The 18,398-nt window shown below is 33.2% G+C and overlaps 1 protein-coding gene across 1 annotated transcript; it reads right to left on the bottom strand.

Moving 5' to 3' along the window:
- Positions 1-738: 738 nt before the first annotated feature.
- Positions 739-18,113, bottom strand: LOC140046656 (uncharacterized). The gene is made up of 3 exons (XM_072091357.1): positions 16,262-18,113; positions 8,089-8,326; positions 739-4,241 (listed from the first exon to the last, which is right to left on the bottom strand). Exons 1-3 carry the CDS (start codon positions 17,990-17,992, stop codon positions 4,048-4,050), a joined length of 2,163 nt encoding a protein of 720 aa, XP_071947458.1. The 5' UTR covers positions 17,993-18,113; the 3' UTR covers positions 739-4,047.
- Between the last annotated feature and the right edge of the window lie 285 nt (positions 18,114-18,398).

The raw sequence follows: 18,398 nt of genomic DNA, 5'->3' as shown, positions 1-18,398 counted from the left end.
TATACAGAATAGATTTGTTGTATTACAACTTAGATACAAGTTTTACTGTATTTTATCATTTCTCGATATTAATTGTGTTGTATTTTTCAAATCTATAGGGTTTTATTGGATTATACACCTGTACCATATTACACCAAAAAAATAAAAACCCCTTAAACACCCCAGGGCGTTTATTTGAATAAATATGGTCAAATTCGCACAAAAAGGAGCAAGCATGCACGTAGAGCATGTATTAGAAAAAAGCAGTTACCAGTCAACTTGATTGACTGATGACTATTGACGCGGCGGCAACATGTTTAAAAGACAATGTGTTCTTTGAATACAAACTGTAAAAGTGTAAACGACTGCATTTCCGATTGAACATTTAACAAAAACAGTAGCACAAGAAAGGAATCAACATAAGGAGGAAATATACACACATAAAAAACAACTAGACATAATAGTTGCCAATGCATTTTTCTTCTTCGGCACGCATTAAAAATGTTAATAAAATCCCCCTATATTTCTTTTTTAAAGTTAGTGGGTCATCTGTGATATGAATGTACTTTGTACATACAGTTGGTATAAGAAAGCATGTACTTTGTACATACAGTTGGTATAAGAAAGCTGATCGCTTTCTTCACACTTAATAACATACAAATGGAGGATTGGTAATATAATTAAAAATTCTTTATTATGAATATTGTTAAATCTATTGAAGCAAAATTGCAACAACAATTAGGTCTAAATTATTCACGTATATGTACAAATAATGTTCCTTAGGATTAATTATCAATTAATATTATAAATAACTACATATATTTGGCCCACAATAAAATTTGGCCTTTAATTGAAATTGTGCATTGTAAAAAATCAAAATTTTTTTTACAGCTACCAAGGTTTAATTTATAAATTTCTACACCATAAAATACATAAATATCTATCACCTTAATATTCTGTGCTTAAAAAAAAGTACTGTAATATATTACTTTATTTTAGATCCCAATTATATATTACTTTTTTTGTTATTTAATTTCATCAAATCAAGATTTATAATTATATCACAGAAAATATTAATTATACAATTGAAATATCAGTGATTTATGATCCTTTCAAACAAAATTTATATATAATACAGTACTCATATCTGAATATAAATCGTAATTATAATAATCTGACTATACAATTAAGATTAAAACAATAAGAACATCTTCCCAATCAATTTACATACAGGAAACACCTTAATGGTTCTTAAGTTGAATTTTAAATAGCAACAATCAACGATTAGTTCATTTTCTATATCTACAAACAAATAAGCCTATGTTCACACTGATGGAGTAATGGTGTATGAACAGGGTCTAAGATGTTTTAGTTTCCTAGATCTTTAGTTTTCTGGACAACAAGTAATATTTATATACATAACATACGGTAAATAGATTTTCTTTAAAAGGAAGGTTCATTTTTAATTATTTTACAAATGATCATAATTTATATTGCATCGGTAGTGATTGATTATACATATTTTGTCTTTCTTGATCAATGATAAATTAACAAACGCTCTCGGTATCCAAACTTAGATCCATAATACTTTGTTTATATACATGAACTAAACCGAAATGAATTAAAATGTATGTATAGTATTTGATATATAATAAAAGTGAAATTATTAGGTTTACATACAACGGGTGTATTACTGTATACACCACAAGAATCCAAGAATAACAACTAGTTAATCTACATTTTTTCGATCTAATTTAATTTAAAATTTTATTACAAAATAAATACCAGCATGCAATGCACGCAGAGGGATGCACCCACTTTTGGTGTGATTTAGAGCCAATTGTGAAGGGAAACAAATTTGGAAGAAACATCAATCAAGTTCTCGATTTGAAATTCTGTCAATAAAGAAAGAAACTAGGGTATGAAGTGAAGATGTAAGCCTACAGGGCTGCTGTGGCGTCTACATTATGAACATACAATACGAACTGTAGTACATTGTTTTTCTATTTTTATCATAATTAACCATAGAACGTAGTTTAAGACAAAGAATGACCGGGGGCGGATTGCTATAAGCGGTCTATAAACGGTCTTAGCCGGCTATAATTCGTGACGTAGAAAGTAGTCTCTATTATAGACCATTGCTATACCTTTGTTGCTTTTACGTATTATTTATCATCAAAGACAACCAATTGAATGAGTTTTAAGTGTTAAGATTTTATTCTCATATAGGCCTAGAATAGATTTTCTTGCGTAGAAATGTACGTAGTGTTATGATTGTGAATTGAACAAGCGTGACGAACATTACCTTATTTGGTATTCTACGCGCAAAGTACGCCCTCAATTTGTTACTTTACGCGGTCTTATCTAAGACTGTTTTATAGCAATGGTCTAACAGGGGTGGCTTTAGTAAGACCGTCTATCTGATAAAGTCGGCTCTAATCGGGGAGTTAAGACCATCAGTTAAGACTGTTTTATAGCAATCCGCCCCTGGTTTAATGTCTTTAAAAGTAACACGTAATCCATTTATTTTGACAACAAAATTGCAGGGATAGTTTCTTATTCAATATTCTTATTAATTGTAATTCCAACTATTTAAAAAATAGTTTGATTGAAAATGATAAATGGTGAGATGGCTTACCATGGCGGAAAATGATTTAGTTTTCCCTCCATGATCATACAGTACATCTTACAGCATTTAAATAAGAACATGCCAAAAGGGAATGTATTTTAAACAACATCTGTAAAAATTGTTATGCCAGAATAGTTTTTTGTTTTCATAGAACAAAAAAAAATATCTTGTATCAATAGCTACCATAATTCGCAAACAATTGTGTCTGGTAAGCCAAATTTGAAAAAGTATGTCAGCATAAACGTCAAGCCTCACTCATCATAAATCGGGAAATCAGTTGGTATGTATATATAATGTATATTAAACCAGATAAATATGTACAAAGTAGGGTTTTTCCATAAATTAAATCTAATTTTATGTTTTTTTAAAGTATAAAATATAATACTGCTACAAAACATTAGTTATTTGCATACATATACTTAGACAAAGTAAGCAAAGTAGCTGTACATGCTAACAAATATTCTAAATTGATATGTACTGTTAACAAGTGAATTATCATTTTTATGACAAATTTAAAACATTAGGACAAAAATCAAGGCACTATCATTTGCAACTATACAAGGAATGATTGAAGACAGGCACATACACTACTTTCTGAAATTTAAATGTCTATGTTAACGTTAATGTAGATACTACTCATTGTTTTAGGCCTCACTAATTCACTGGAAATCCAATGAATCCCTGTAATATCATTAACCACAAGTAGAAATAAACTACCTGAAATATATTTAACTGGTTAAACTCCTACCTACCTCTGCCCAGCACATCCATGGAGTCAATCCTACGGTAATAATCATAATAAATGGTAAAGGTGATTATTGAGAAGTACTGTAATCTAATCAGAAGTTTTTTAATTGTTACTGTGAATATCATTAAGTACACATTTTTTTTAATTGATTTACAGAAAAACGGCATCTCTATTTGTCACCAAAAAGCTATATAATTATAGACATTTTAATAAAATTGCTTACTTTAGTTATTGTACCTTACTTACTGTTCCATTAAAATAAATAATAAATTACAATTTTATAATTTTTGTTTAATAAAGCAATCTAATGTTACCAAGGGTTTTTAACTCGAAACCCAATAAGTTATAAATGTATCAGACCTAATAATAATTGGATGCAACACTAAGCTATTAAATGTTACACTGTACAGCTAACTGACTTTGCGTGTCAATTTTTCTTTTTGGTCTTTTCAGACCATTTCAACATTTTAAGTGTTTATGGTTAAATACCTAATGACTAATAAAACTGACCATATCCAAATCATGATCATAAAAAGTGATTATATACGATACAATTACGATACATTAGTAGTATGGTTAATCTGACCACCTAAATTAATTTTTACTTGACATTATTATTATTATTATTATCATACATCATCATTGTCTGGTGTGACCACGCCTTTACTATGATGTCAAGCAAAGTACATGTTTAAAAGAGCATTGCAGAGTTCCCACTTGACCAACCAGAAAAGATGTTTGAGGTTGATTCAGGTTCAGCTTCAATGGGTTCATTTTCAATTATTCCTTTAACTGGTATTGTTTGAGGCTCATCTTGATTACGTCTTCTTTCAATAGTACTCATGTAAGCATTTTGTAAGTAGTTTGGTACGTAGGCTTGGAGACCTTCAAGAAAATACATGATTATTAAGTTGCGGTAATACACATACATTATTTTTGTTATAGCAATGGCATTAGTTTGAGTCAACAACAATTTAATATAATCTATTTTTTCCACTACAGGTATTATCAGAAAAAACAGAGTAAAAATCAGACATCAGCATTAGAAAGCAAGGTCGTACAAAAAAAAATGTTGGCTTACATAAGACCACGTCAGGACTTATACCGTAAATACCGTAAAACCTTGAAAAGTTGAAATTCGCTAAGCAAAATTTACAGCATTTATTTAGAAAATAAGCTGTCTTTTTTAGATTGTAAAAGTAATTCTGAAAAAAGCCCATCTTGAAAAGAAGCCTGTCTCGAAAGTACTGTATTACAGTTGTGACTGTATTAATCCTGATCTGTGTGAAAGGGTCTGTACACATTAAAGCATGATAAAAGGTTGAGAAATTTTAGATATTTTTGCAGTATTGATAAACAAGACAAAAATTGTTATTTTCAAAAACTGTAATATTATCAAAGTTAGACATGTACTGTACTATATAATAATAAAATTAATATAAAAAAACATATTGGTCGAAAACAACCATAAAGCATGATTATTGTCATGCGTGATGACTAGGAAATTCTCAATTTGGTCCCTACAAGATGGAATAATTGGGGATGGTTTTGTCTATGCCAGGGCAGTAGCCAGCATTCAATTCAATTCAAAATTAAATTTTACAACAGAAAAAAAGTATATAGATAAATAAATATTAACACAATGGTTTGAGTGAAAAGAGGCAGATGAGGCGCTCGCCTCGTCTCAAATTTTCAATAATATTTACTCATTTTTATGCAATTGTTAATGGTTTCTTGATTCTTTTGAGTGTTATGAAAGTCATGCGGAGCCGGGCCGGCTTCAACCCTCACTGATATCTTAATTCAGGCGTACACTAAAAAAAAACATTAAATGAAATTGTTTCTAGTCGCGTGCAACGCAACTCTATAGCTCACTATGTCGGTCGGTCGGTCGGTCAGTAAACACTAATTTGAGCACGCGACTGCAGCCATGTATATGGCCTTGTTATATTATAATTTAGTTTGTTTTACTTACACTTGTTATTTTGAAAACAAAAAAGGTGAAAAATCATCATCACGTTCTAAAAATTCAAGAATTGTCATCGTGAATATAGTTTTTAACAAACTATGATGATGCAATTTTTTAACCATTTGATTGGTCAGTTAGGTAGGTCGTAACGTTGAAGTTGACTTTGGTTCAACTTCAACGATTGAAGATCTTAACGATTTTTAACTTAGATTTTTACCCCCTTTTTCTGTAAAATCGTATGTAAATGACATTAAAAAAATATATATACTGTAAAGCCCAAAATGTTTGCGGCCCTATTTTTCGTGATTTGACATTTTTTAACTATTTCGCAACCTTTTATTTTCGCGATTTGAGTTTCTTGTGTAATTTGTTGAACCAAATTGGTGAATGTATTTCATCTCCGTGATGAATGTCAAACAACAATTGAATAGCGCCGAATAAAATTACAGAATACGCGATTGTAAATTTAGGGATATAAATAAATTACACTTAAACCAACAGTGGTGTTGTTAGTCTATGAGTGCTAGCTTACCTGGATAAACCGACAATAGCCCTTTCTCCTCAAAGACCGAAATATACCTCAAAAAGTAGAAATTTTCATTGAACACCCCTCTCCACAAATGGCATAGTAATTAACTATGCCATCAGATGGAAGCCTCCATACAAACTGCCACCATCATTTCGCAAGACCTCTTGTCTGATAGGACGGTGGGAGGGCATTTATCCAGGTAAGCTAGCACTCATAGACTACCAACACCACTGTTGGTTTGTGTAGTCTATGAAAGCACCGGACTAGATACTAGTCGGCGTCGGGAGAAAAGTTACAAAGAGCTTAGTGTATCCATTACCTTCACCTCTGCTGTGGCTACTGGTGTGATTTTTGTGGAGATAACGATGGGGTGACGTCAATGTTGACTGTGTTCAACCCTAGGTGTGTCATTTGGTGTCTTTGACTTTATTTTCTCTTTTAAGGTTTTTATCTCGCTTTTCAGTTTGTTATTTTCTATTAAGAGACGGCGGTTTTCATCGTTGGTTATTTTAACATTTAACTCGCAGTTTTCTTTCACGGTATTTGCCAACATGTCTATGAACAGTTTTTCTAGACTATTTATGGCTAGATTACAATCCTCATGGAAGGATGTGTTGTTGTCATTATTAAACTGGGTCAACTCGTCATCATCTGACAAGGTATCTTCTGCATCTGCTGGTGGGTGTTCAGCGCATATTTTTGTTAGTATGGGTGGTGAGTTTTCGTTTTGTTTGTTGGTTGGTGATGATGATTGGTCAGTCATGGGTGTTAACTTTGGTGGTGGCGTCGCATGTATTTGGGCTCTGGTTTGTAGAGGCATCTTGAAATTGTATTATCTATCTAAAATAGTCAAGATTCCTATTACCGTACCGTACTGGGTTCAATGAACTGAGCGATATTCCTCACCCTCAGCAGTGAGCGTCTTCCGGTAATAGGCAACAGTAAAAAAAAACAAAATTGGGATAACAATGCAGCAAGCTACGGTCGTTCAATTAAAAAATGCCGCCAAAAGCGTAACTAAAATGAATTGGTGGTTGGTAGGCTAGTTGGGCGGTTACACGATATGCCTATATGTAGTATATAGGCCTAGGCCTACTGTAAATGTTATGTTGGCCTATTGTTGTCCGATTTATTTATAGTACCAACAATCTTCGGTAATATACCGTTTTCAACCATAATATAGTTTCAATCGTAATAAGTTATGGATAGGCATTAAACTGAGTGGTAATCTTAAGATCCCACATTGTATCTAGATAGCAGTATCTTGGCATGTGTTGATGTCGTCACGTACCTAGGCATTAAACTGAGTGGTAATCTTAAGATCCCACATGGTATCTAGATAACAGTATCTTGGCATGTGTTGATGTTGTCACGTACCTAGGCATTAAACTGAGTGGTAATCTTAAGATCCCACATGGTATCTAGATAACAGTATCTTGGCATGTCTTGATGTCGTCACATACTTAGGCATTAAAATGAGTGGTAATCTTAAGATCCCAAATGGTATCTAGATAACAGTATCTTGGCATGTGTTGATGTCGTCACATACCTAGGCATTAAACTAAGTGGTAATCTTAAGATCCCAAATTTATCTGTAGATAACAGTATCTTGGCATGTGTTGATGTCGTCACATACCTAGGCGATGCTCACGTCAGGAACAGAATAAGTAAATGTCAGAGAGCTTTCTATGCATTGCAAGGAACTGGCATGTGTAAACATGGTTCGTCTACAGATGTAAAACTACATGTCTGAAAAACAACTCTAACGTACAGTATGGCCTACAATGTGTAATCTAAGCAAGAAGGATATTCTTGACTTGGAAAAAACACAAGGTAAATTAATTAAAAGAAGCGTTAGGTTTACCTAAATTCTGTAGAAACACAGCTCTCCTTCACTCTTTAAATTTACCTAAGTTGTCCAACATTATTAAATGTAAGTGAATTTATTTCACCAGATATTTATTAGTGATTCCAAATCTAGGTCATTTTTACTTGCTTCTATTATATAGCAATTTAAAAAATGATTTTGACACTTAATTTAATTTGTTAAAACCCTTTTATTTAAATGTACAGTTTTTTTTTATGTTTCTTGAGGCGAATAAATTTGAATTTGAATTGGATTGCTTATCAAAATAGGGCTGCAATTCTGTGTGAAAGGGGCTCATGGTTCAACAAGGCTTATGTTATAAAATCATGCGACACCACAAAAAAATAGCAAAGAAAAAGAAAGTCACCTTTATTTCCTATTGATGTATTGCTTTTAAGGCCATCGTCAACAGATTTGTGTTCAATTTCATCATCTTCATTGATGTTGTCAGTAACTTCGTCAGTTAATTTAACATCTGAACTGTCCTTTAAATTTTCATTTTCTGTACTGCCAACTGATTCAATTTCATCAAAAAACAAATTTGCAGCTGCCTCCGAAGCATAATCAAAGGTTTCACTTAACTGTTGATTAAATGTAACAGATTTCTGAAACGAAATAGACATAAAAAGTGAATATCAGTAGATACAGTATAGTAGCTGTCTTCCATCTCTGAATTTTACAAGGTGCACTTTTTTAGAAGTATTATTAAATCTATTATTCAGACGCGGATTTAACTTTTTAAAACAAAATAATGGATATTTATATTTTTTTGCAACCTGACGGATTGTTTTTATCATTTATGAAATATTTAGCCCTACTAATCTATAATGCTGGATCTGAAAAAAAAAAAGAAATTGACCACGTCAAATATAAATAGAAATTTTGCCACAAAATCGTAATACAATCTTCTCTCTGTCTGCAATCTGGGAGCAACATGTTCATATTCATTATAATAATTGATCCATGCAAAATGACCAGAATTATACTGGGAAGACTGTATTTTGAAACATGATGGTTACCTTTCATTCTGAGGAGCAGTATACTGTTGTTGAAAATATGTGACCCAATTTATAAAATTACATCATAAAAATGAAAATGACACTCGTTTACTTTCCTCTCTTTTTTGGGACTTTAGTTGGTCGATTTAACAAACAGAGCATAGTTTTTGAAATTAATTTTGGAACTTTTGAACAATAACAAATTATGGTCGATCACAACAATGAAAATGCATTCATGGTATTATAGGTTCATCCTTTTGAACTTTACCAAAACTTAGCCTGGCTAACCCAAAACTTACTAAAGCTCCAAGCATACAGGGTCTGTGGCCTATAGAAAGAGGCTGGCTATCATCAGTTGTGTCTGGAAAGCGATACCCATTTGGCTAGAGTATTAATTTAATACATTAATGCAGATAACAAAATTAGAGATTTAAAACCCAATTAATAAAAGTGCAAATAGATCAATAAGAAATGTCATTTTAAAATCTTATCTATTATTCTGTTGTACAGTAATAGCATTATGCTTTACACCAGCCACTGAGCAAGTCATCTGGAAAATGGCACACAATAGCTGCATTCTCAGTATTTGATAGATGGTGTAAAGAAAATATGTTTTTGTGAGGTAGCTACACAGTACTGTAGTAACAGCTGGACACAACTAAACTGCATTTTATTATTCAGTTTCACCATGTCCACAGTAGGTTTAAAACTGTTAAACTTAAAACTCTACACTCTAGTGGCAAATCAGTTTATTTAAATATGTCAACATAAAACAAACAAAATGAAAGAAAATAAAACAATGATAAAAATGCCTTTAATCAAACTATAAAAATTAATGATGTGAAATATGAAATTAAATTAAAATAATGTGTTAATCTATCCATGTTAAATTTTTTTTTAAAGGTAATGAGTTGTAAATATGAATTTAGACTGTAAATATGTTATGACGTCATCATATATGGCCATCTGATTTTTATCTCTTTCGACACAGTTCGTCACATTCAATAGAGCGCATATCGCGTAAAAGTCATCAATTTTCTAACAATTTTCAATAATAAAATTGAATTTTATTTTTCATATTTTCTGTAGTAGATTTCATTTATTTTGATAAACTTTAGTTGCAAAATAATGACGCACATGCACGTTAAACTTTAATAATCGTGTGCTAAGTATAATGCTAGTTGCCCCCATTTTTAAAAATGTATTATGGAAGCTGATGAGTTGTAGAAATCAATCCATGTAAATTTGTACCTACCGGATGTTCTGACGTCACCATATGGCCACAAATAGAATTTGTTTTCTCTTTTTGTACTAGTTAATCCAATTTAATAGAGCGCATCATGCAATTACATACCCCATTTTTGGATATTGCTAAACTGCGCAAACCAAGCGCAAACCTCAAAAAACCCTGCGCAAACCTCCTCCAAATCACTTATTATTGGTTCTATCATGACCAGGACTATCATAGCAGGTAATTTATGAAAAAAAAAATGAAATTGCTGTTAAAGTTGGGTGAAAAACATCATTTTTTGGGTAAAATGTAAGATTTTACAGTGTAAATCGCGCAAACCTAAAAAAAACCTGTGCAAACCTAAAAAAACCTTGCGCAAACCTCCTCCAAATCACTTATTATTGGTTCTATCATGACTAGGACTATCATAGCAGGTAATTTATGAAAAAAAAATTATGAAATTGCTGTAAGTTGGCTTTTTTTTGGGCGAAAAACATCATTTTTTGGGGTAAAATGTCAGATTTTACAGTGTAAATCGTGCAAACCTAAAAAAAACCTGCGCAAACCTCCTCCAAATCACTTATTATTGGTTCTATCATGACTAGGACTATTATAGCAGGTAATTTATATAAAAAAATAATGAAATGTCTGTAAGTTGGCTTTTTTTTGGGCGAAAAACATCATTTTTTGGGTAAATACAGACTTCTGAAACACGTATAGAAATCGATTTGCAGACCACAAACATTCGATAAGAATGACGTAGGTTATCATACCGTATTACGTACAGTGCTAAATGTACGATCGAGAATGAACAACTGTTGAAATATAAAAATGTGTTGCCAAGTTGTTTTGTTTATTACCGTAGTTCCACGGGTATAATCCCACCCCCCTTGTACGTGAAATTTGCCCGAATTTTGGAGGTGGGACTATACCCGGGGATTTCCCAGTGCATGAACTGAAAATGACAATATTTCTTCTGGCTACGATTTAGGCTATCTAAAGTTATATTCCGATGTAGGCCTAGACATTAGACTGCCAGGTCATCTAGGCCTAGGCGGCCTAATTGGTCTATGCCTACTGTATAGATTTTCTCCCAGATTTCTACTTAAAAAATGCCCTAAAACGCGAAGCTCGGGGCAATGATATTAAGGTTGTATTCAACTTTACGATGGCCAATGTTTGATGAGTTTTAATAAGTTTTAAAGATGAGAAAAAAAAAAATTGTATTGTTTTAACTATCTTTCTTCTCGTCATGAATTTTGTATTATATTATTTATTTTGTATATTATGAAGGAAATAAATGTTACTATGAAATGAAATGAAATGAAGTCAGCCGAATTCAGAGAAATTACTCTATTTTTTGGTGAGAATTTCTTTAAAAAAATCGATGTCGGCCTAGCTAACTAGGCCTACCTCTATCCTAATGATAAATTATACATTGGGACTTTTCCCGGGGATATGCTTGCGTGCGAAGGTAATCGTAAAGTCGGGGGTGGGATTATACTCGAGGTGGGATTATACCCGAGGAACTACGGTAATTGTCTAGGCCTCCTTCGTAGGCCAACTCAACTCGTACGTAGGCCTATGAGTGGGGCTGTGGATTGGTGGTTATGATGCTTGGCTACCAATCTAAGGGTCCTAGGTTAAAGTCCTGTCATAGGTTTTTTTCTCATAACAATTTACAACTCCACTCCAAAGTCTTTGTTTATGTAGTATCTTGTGTATATGTTTGTCTTGTAAATGGGATTGCCACCTTTGAGAAGGATAGTGAATGAATTTACTTGTGGTTATCCTTGGCAATTTGCCTAAAATGAGAATTTAAAAAAATTAAAAAAATAAGGTACATATACCACCACCGGCACACAACAGAGCTACACCACCACACAGACAGGACAGGCTAGGAGGAGGACAGGGTCTGGGTGGGAATTAAATAATCTCTGCATAATAAATCCATTCAATGTTTGATTTGCGAAAAAGCTATGCCTATCATTATCAAGAAGTGTTTCCATGTTCTTGGAGAAAATCCCATCAAATGTTTACCAGACTACTGGGCATATACAGTAAAATCATTTCTAGCCTTTAGAAACTTTCATCAATGTACAAAAGTACACACGTCACGTGTGTACATCCCCACACATTGTCTACAGCTCTAAACGTAACATAGCGAATGCGCTACATCTCAGTTGAGTTGAGTCTTTGAAATTCTAAAATATGAATATTAAAACAGCGTACGAGTGAATAGCCAATCGCATGCGGCTGAAACTAGTCAACTGGATAATCTATGCACTATGTCAAACCACGTGACTTTTGCGTGTTTCCCCAAACGGAGTATCCAAACTCAAGTAATACACGTATGAAATGCCATGTGCAAAAATATATATATTTTTACTAAAATTAAGACAAAACTCAGTCTGGAGTCCAGACTAAACCGAGCCATACACAAGTTAAAGATTCCGCATGCATTTTTTTTTACTAGGATGACATCTTGAAAAAACATTGTGAAAAATGATGCACTGTAAAAGTATAATACTGCAATGAATCTTTTTTTTTTACTATGACATCTTGAAAAAAACATTTTGAAAAATGATGTACTGTCAAAGTACTGTACAGATCTGACTGTACAGTATATACTTTTAACATTAATATAGTGTACTGTATGAACATTTGAAAGAAGGTTAATGTTAAGATTGTTATTTTGGTCCAAGAAAATGTCATATTTTGTTTGATTGTCTGTAGTATATGCACGAGCACATTGTGTACCCCGCTTGATGCGCGTAGGCTCTTGCTCTAGGTTATCCTTTGAACATATTGCTCCAAAATCATACGTAATTAGTGTTCAGGATGGCAGAGTGTGGAAAAGACACATTGACCAGTTGAAAGCAACAGACGCGGACGCTTACGATATGCATATAAAGTATTGTTTGAAAGTTTGCATGGCAAAATCAAATGTTGATATAAAGTTGGCGGTACACCACGAATATTAGTTCTGAAAAAAAATGTTATCCTGTGATATGCCCTACAATAAGACCACATTGCTACGGTATCACATTAAATTAGTAAATAATTAAAATTAGCCTTTTAATACGGATATTAGAAAAGGCAGATAACACATTAAATGTTATTTAATAAATACTATATTGGCCATGAATGGCTAAATGATTGTAGGCCTAATATGCTGATAAAGCCGTATTGTACAATGGACTGTCTAAATTATTTTTTAACTGTTCCCGTAGGGCCTACTAAGGGAATATTGAATTAAAAACGTTTATTCTAACTATATAACATTGCCTTGCCTTATGTAGAGATCAAATAATGTATAAATTAATAATTAAATTACAATATTTTATTATTTACAATAGCTGAAATGATGTTTGTGCATCAGTTAGGCTACTATAAATTATATTTTGCAACTGATTTGTGATTGTTCTTTTGGATTTTTAACAGAATAATTTGTTTACTTTATATTATTATCGTTAGGGCTCTATCTAAGATGTTTACGTGGAACTGCCTATTCATTACCACGCAATCACGGCGAATACCGCATATTTCATAGTCATTGCGTAAGATTCTTGTTCACACGAAGTGACGAATATGCGTCGAATATCGCTTAGTTACGTGATACGCGGTAAATAATCTTCACACGAAGTGACGAATGTATTAATTAAGTGATTACTCTTTAATTAATGAGTTTATTTTTTTATGGACACTTTAAAATTATTCATTTGATATATTTTTACATAATTACCACAAAAATAATGGACATTCGCTTTTTTTCTTGCGAGAAATGACCGTGCAAAAAGTGCCTTTTTTACAATCGTGATTTTCTCGAAATGGACATTTTGCGGATTCGCCGGTTCGTGTGACGATATGGGTGCAGGTCAAGTCGGCCCTAAACCGTCTCGGCCAAAGTCAAGTCTGCCCCACGTCAAGTCTGCCCCACGTCAAGTCGGCCTCAAGTCAACTCGGCCTCACGTCAACTCGGCCAAAAACTAATCGGTCAACTCGGCCACAATAAAGTATGGAACGCAAAAAGTGCTTAATATTATTATGATTCTTTAAAAAAAATGAAGAAATAAAAAAAATAATATAATTAATAATATCATATAAAAAAATGAACTCATTGCCGATATGAATATAGTACCCGCGTGTTACAAAAACACGTGCAGGTATTTTAGTAAATCGAAAACGGAGGCCTACGTTCCACCATTTGGCCATAGAAAAAATGATTGTACATTGTTTTTGTCCATGATTTGCGTTTAAATAAAAGGGGAATCCCCTGGTCAGTGAAAACACGTAGCAGTTGTAGATATCGAAAAAGCTGCCAAAAGGCGCAGCTACGAAATTGTTTTCAATTGTGCAATTTGAAATTTTATTGAACGTAAATAAAGGAAATTTGGTGAAATCATTCCTATTTTTTTTTGCTAAATATATTATTGTCTAAATATTAATATTCATTAAAAGTCAGAATTATTTATAGTTAAAAAATTGTGAAGAAATATTATTTTATCAATCCCATCATTTGCACTTTTGGCGTTCCATACTTTAATGGGGCAGAGTTGACCGATTATTTTTTGGCCGAGTTGACTTGAGGCCGACTTGACTTGGGGCTGACTTGACTTTGGCCGAGACGGTTTAGGGCAGACTTGGATTGAAATCGACGATATATATGTGGTGTACCGCAAACTTTATATTAGACTTGCCCCAAGTCTGTATTGTTTTTTATTTTTATTTATTTGTTTTTATTTCGACTGCGATTTTTGTCTGAAAATACAGACTTGTGAAACACGTATAGAAATCGATTTGCAGACCGCAAACATCCGATAAGAATGACGTAGGTTATCATACCGTATTTGGCTATATGGGGCGGGCGGTATGTAAATATGGATTTCGAATCAACCAATGATCATTTTGTTTCAAAATGAAAAAGATAGAGTACGTACAGTGCTGAATGTACGATCGAGAACTGTTGAAATATGAAATCGTGTTGCCAAGTTGTTTTGTTTATTAATTGTTTAGTCCTTAGCCTAGGCCTCCTTCGTAGGTCCTACTCAACTGGCACGTATGACCTGCCAAATAAAACGCCAATAAGGTAGGCCTACTGTACATACCACCACCGGCACACAACAGGATTCACACACAACAACAGACAGGGCTACACCACTACACAGAACAGGACAGGGTCTGGGTGGGAATTAAATCAAATTATCTCCGCGTAATGATCCATTCAATCCATTCAATGTTTGATTTGCGGAGAAGCAAGACGAGTTTTCTTGGGAAAAATCCTATCAAATGTTTACCAGACTACTACTAGGCATACGGTATAAAATCATTTCTAGCCTTCAGAAACTGTCATTAATGTACCCAAGTACACATTTTCTAAACGTAACATAGCGCATGCGTACCTTCTTAGTTGTTGAGTCTTTGAAATTCTGAAACATGAATATTAAAACGGTGTACGAGTGAGTAGCCAATCGCATGCAGCTGAAACTAGTCAACCGGATAATCTATGCACCAAGAATTCTTGGTGTCAAACCACGTGACTTTTGCGTGTTTCCCCAGACGGAGTATCCAAACTCAAGTAATACATGTATGAAACGCCATATGTGCAAAAATATTTATATTTTTACTAATATTAAGAAAAAACTCCGTCTGGAGCCCAGACTAACTTTATATCAACAATGCATACAGTATAACCTAATTAAATGTGGTTATTACATGTATTATAAATTCAAGAGTATGATCCAACTTAGAATTTTAGATTGTGCCAGTTCTATCAACAGTATTTTTAAAATCAAGTTTGTTCAAACATTATTACAGTTACACCTTAAAATGTCAATATGACCATTGCCCACACATGATAACTTGTATTTGGTTGTATGTATTTTGCTGATACTCAGCAGGTACAGCATGGATACGTCATTGAATTACAGATGTCTAAAGGGCATATCCAACACAATACTGTACAGTAAATCACAAAAGAAAAAAAGTACTTTATTTGTATGCATAGTACAGTAGGTGCTGTATGCATGAATGGGCAACAATGTGCTGTATACTACTCATTCAATGGTTGACTAATTCAGGAAACACCCTATTTTTTTCTCTTTGGTTCATATTTTTTAACTTTAATTATGGTACTCAAGTTTTTAAAATATTTGTGGGCATCTTAAATATTGAGTAAACACAATCTCAAAAATTATGAATTAAATTTGAAATTAGTAGTATACATTAATAAGACTAACACAGCAAATATTCCCACAGTACAGTGCCTAGAATTTCTCTCTGAATTATATTATAACTGTGAACTGACTCACCTTTGATTTTATTGCATGATTTCCATCAACTGACTTTAATATGGAAAGATTTCCAGTAAATTCGTTTTCTCCGACAAACTCTACAGAGGTTATTTTTTTAACAACTCCTTTCTTTTTCTCCCCATCACTTAGATTAACCAATTTGTCATCTGATTTTCGTTTATACGTTTCAAGTTCTTCACCTACTTCTCGTTTTACAGGTGACAATAAAATGTCATCTATATTTGAAACAGGTAGGTCATCTTTATCATTCAATGATATATGATTTTCCTTGGCTGCACTTACTTCACTTTTAACACCAACTTGTTTTGTTTTAACATCGCCAATTACTAAGTGAACTTTGTTTTCTTTTTTAAGATTTTGTTGCTGTGGGACAGATTTTATAGAAAATGTTTTTTCATTAGCTGAGTTTTCTTTATGAGATTCTTTTTTCATGACAGCTTCTTCTAATTTTGGAGCTTTTTTCTTTTTCTTATTTCTTGGTGGTGGTACTGGAGAAAGGTCTTGAACAGTATGTGTTGAAGGCATTCCTAAAACAGATTTCTTCAAGTTGTCATTATTTCTAAATGAGTTTGTATCAACAGACACATCTTCTTTCTTATTTCCTTTTTTTTGGGTTACATGTTCATTCTTGTATTTTTGCGTGGAAACAGAGTAGTTTTTGTTACCTAGATTTGTATTTATATCTCCTTTTTCTGTCTCTGCAATTTCATTTTTATCAGCTTTAATCTTTCTTTGTATACGAGCACTTTCAATAATTTCAAAATTGAACGGTGACAATGTTGACAAGGGGCTAATGGGAGCATCTGCTCCTAAATCAATTAACTCACTCGCAGACAAATCTGGTTTATTCTTCTTTCTTGTCAGGATATCATACTCGCTATTTATTAGAGCAGAGTGCAAATTGTCCTTTTCAGTTACTTTAGGAGTTGATAAAACTTGTTTTGAATGTGGAAAAGATGGTGAGGCTTTTGCAGCAGTTGGTAAACAGTGTACAGAATGTGAAATATTATCAACTTTCTTGGCTGTATTGCGATCTAAACTTTTGCTTCTTGAGGTCTTATTTGTTGATGTACTCCTTGATTGTCTTGGTGGTGATGTAATACCTACATCCAAAAGGTTTTCTTGAGATGAATACTTGAATCGTCCAAGTAGTTCACTTACACTAAGTTGCTGTTTGTCAACAAAATCATTTTGCTTTACAGATTCATTATTTTCTGACAATACTGGTACATTATGCTCAGTTTTTTTCTGTGTTGAGGTGAAAGATGTTGCTGCTACATCAGGTTTTGTACTTTGTTGAATAAAAGTTACACCAGTTTTATTAATTTTTATTCCATGTCCTTCTGGTCTAGTTGTTTTTGAAGTTGATGCACCAACATTTCGTGAATTTTGTGTTTTATGTGATCTGTTTTTGTCGAGTTTCAAAAATGGGTTGTCTCCAACGGACGTGCAGTGTTCCTCAGAAACACCATCATCATTTTTTTCTTTTTTCAAATGATCCTTTATTTTTTCAGCTACCTTTCGATCCGACTTTTTAACTTCTAGACCTAGGCCTACTTCTGTTTTGTCCGCCGAAATAATGATGACATTTCTTTCCTCGATAACGCGTTTCCACGGCGGTAGGGCGTCCAACCGGCGTTGCTCAGCTTCAGCGGCTTTCCGTTTTTCTTCCTCTTTCTTTTTTTCTTTCCGTTCCAATATTGTTTGCTTCCATAAAGGAATCGACATATTTACTATAACGTTACAGATACAATTGATGCATTAGATTTTTAAACAGGGTTCCAATCAAAATTTCCACCCAGCAACAACCAAGCCTTTTTATACCTACGTACTTAAGCTACTACTGTAAACCCTGGCCTGAAGTAAGTGAGTGAGGTCGCTGTGTGGTGGTAATGGATGAGTGACTACCTAAAAGCAAAGAATATATCACAAGAATGAGTATTCCGCGATTTTTGCATGAGAAATTTGTAACAGAGAGCTCCAGTGAGTGATGCCCGCCCTCATAAGGGCGGATGTATAAATACTAAAATAAGACTTGATTTAATAGATATTATACATGTCACATTAAATAGAATTATGATAATAGTTTTTGCAATTGTAAACTATTTTATAATACATATTTATTAACAAACTA

Source organism: Antedon mediterranea, chromosome 4 (assembly GCF_964355755.1).
Source record: "Antedon mediterranea chromosome 4, ecAntMedi1.1, whole genome shotgun sequence".
NCBI lineage: Eukaryota > Metazoa > Echinodermata > Crinoidea > Comatulida > Antedonidae > Antedon > Antedon mediterranea.
Note: the sequence above shows the minus strand (reverse complement) of the source record. Positions and strands in the feature narration are given on the sequence as shown.

Bases quoted from the DNA above. Each gene is read 5' to 3' on its own strand.
- LOC140046656 (XM_072091357.1), bottom strand. From the start codon at position 17,992: ATGTCGATTCCTTTATGGAAGCAAACAATATTGGAACGGAAAGAAAAA. The intron at 8,327-16,261 runs GTGAGTCAGTTC...ATTTCGTTTCAG, and splicing joins ATCATGCAATAAAATCAAAG to AAATCTGTTACATTTAATCA. The intron at 4,242-8,088 runs GTGACTTTCTTT...ATTTTCTTGAAG, and splicing joins TACATCAATAGGAAATAAAG to GTCTCCAAGCCTACGTACCA.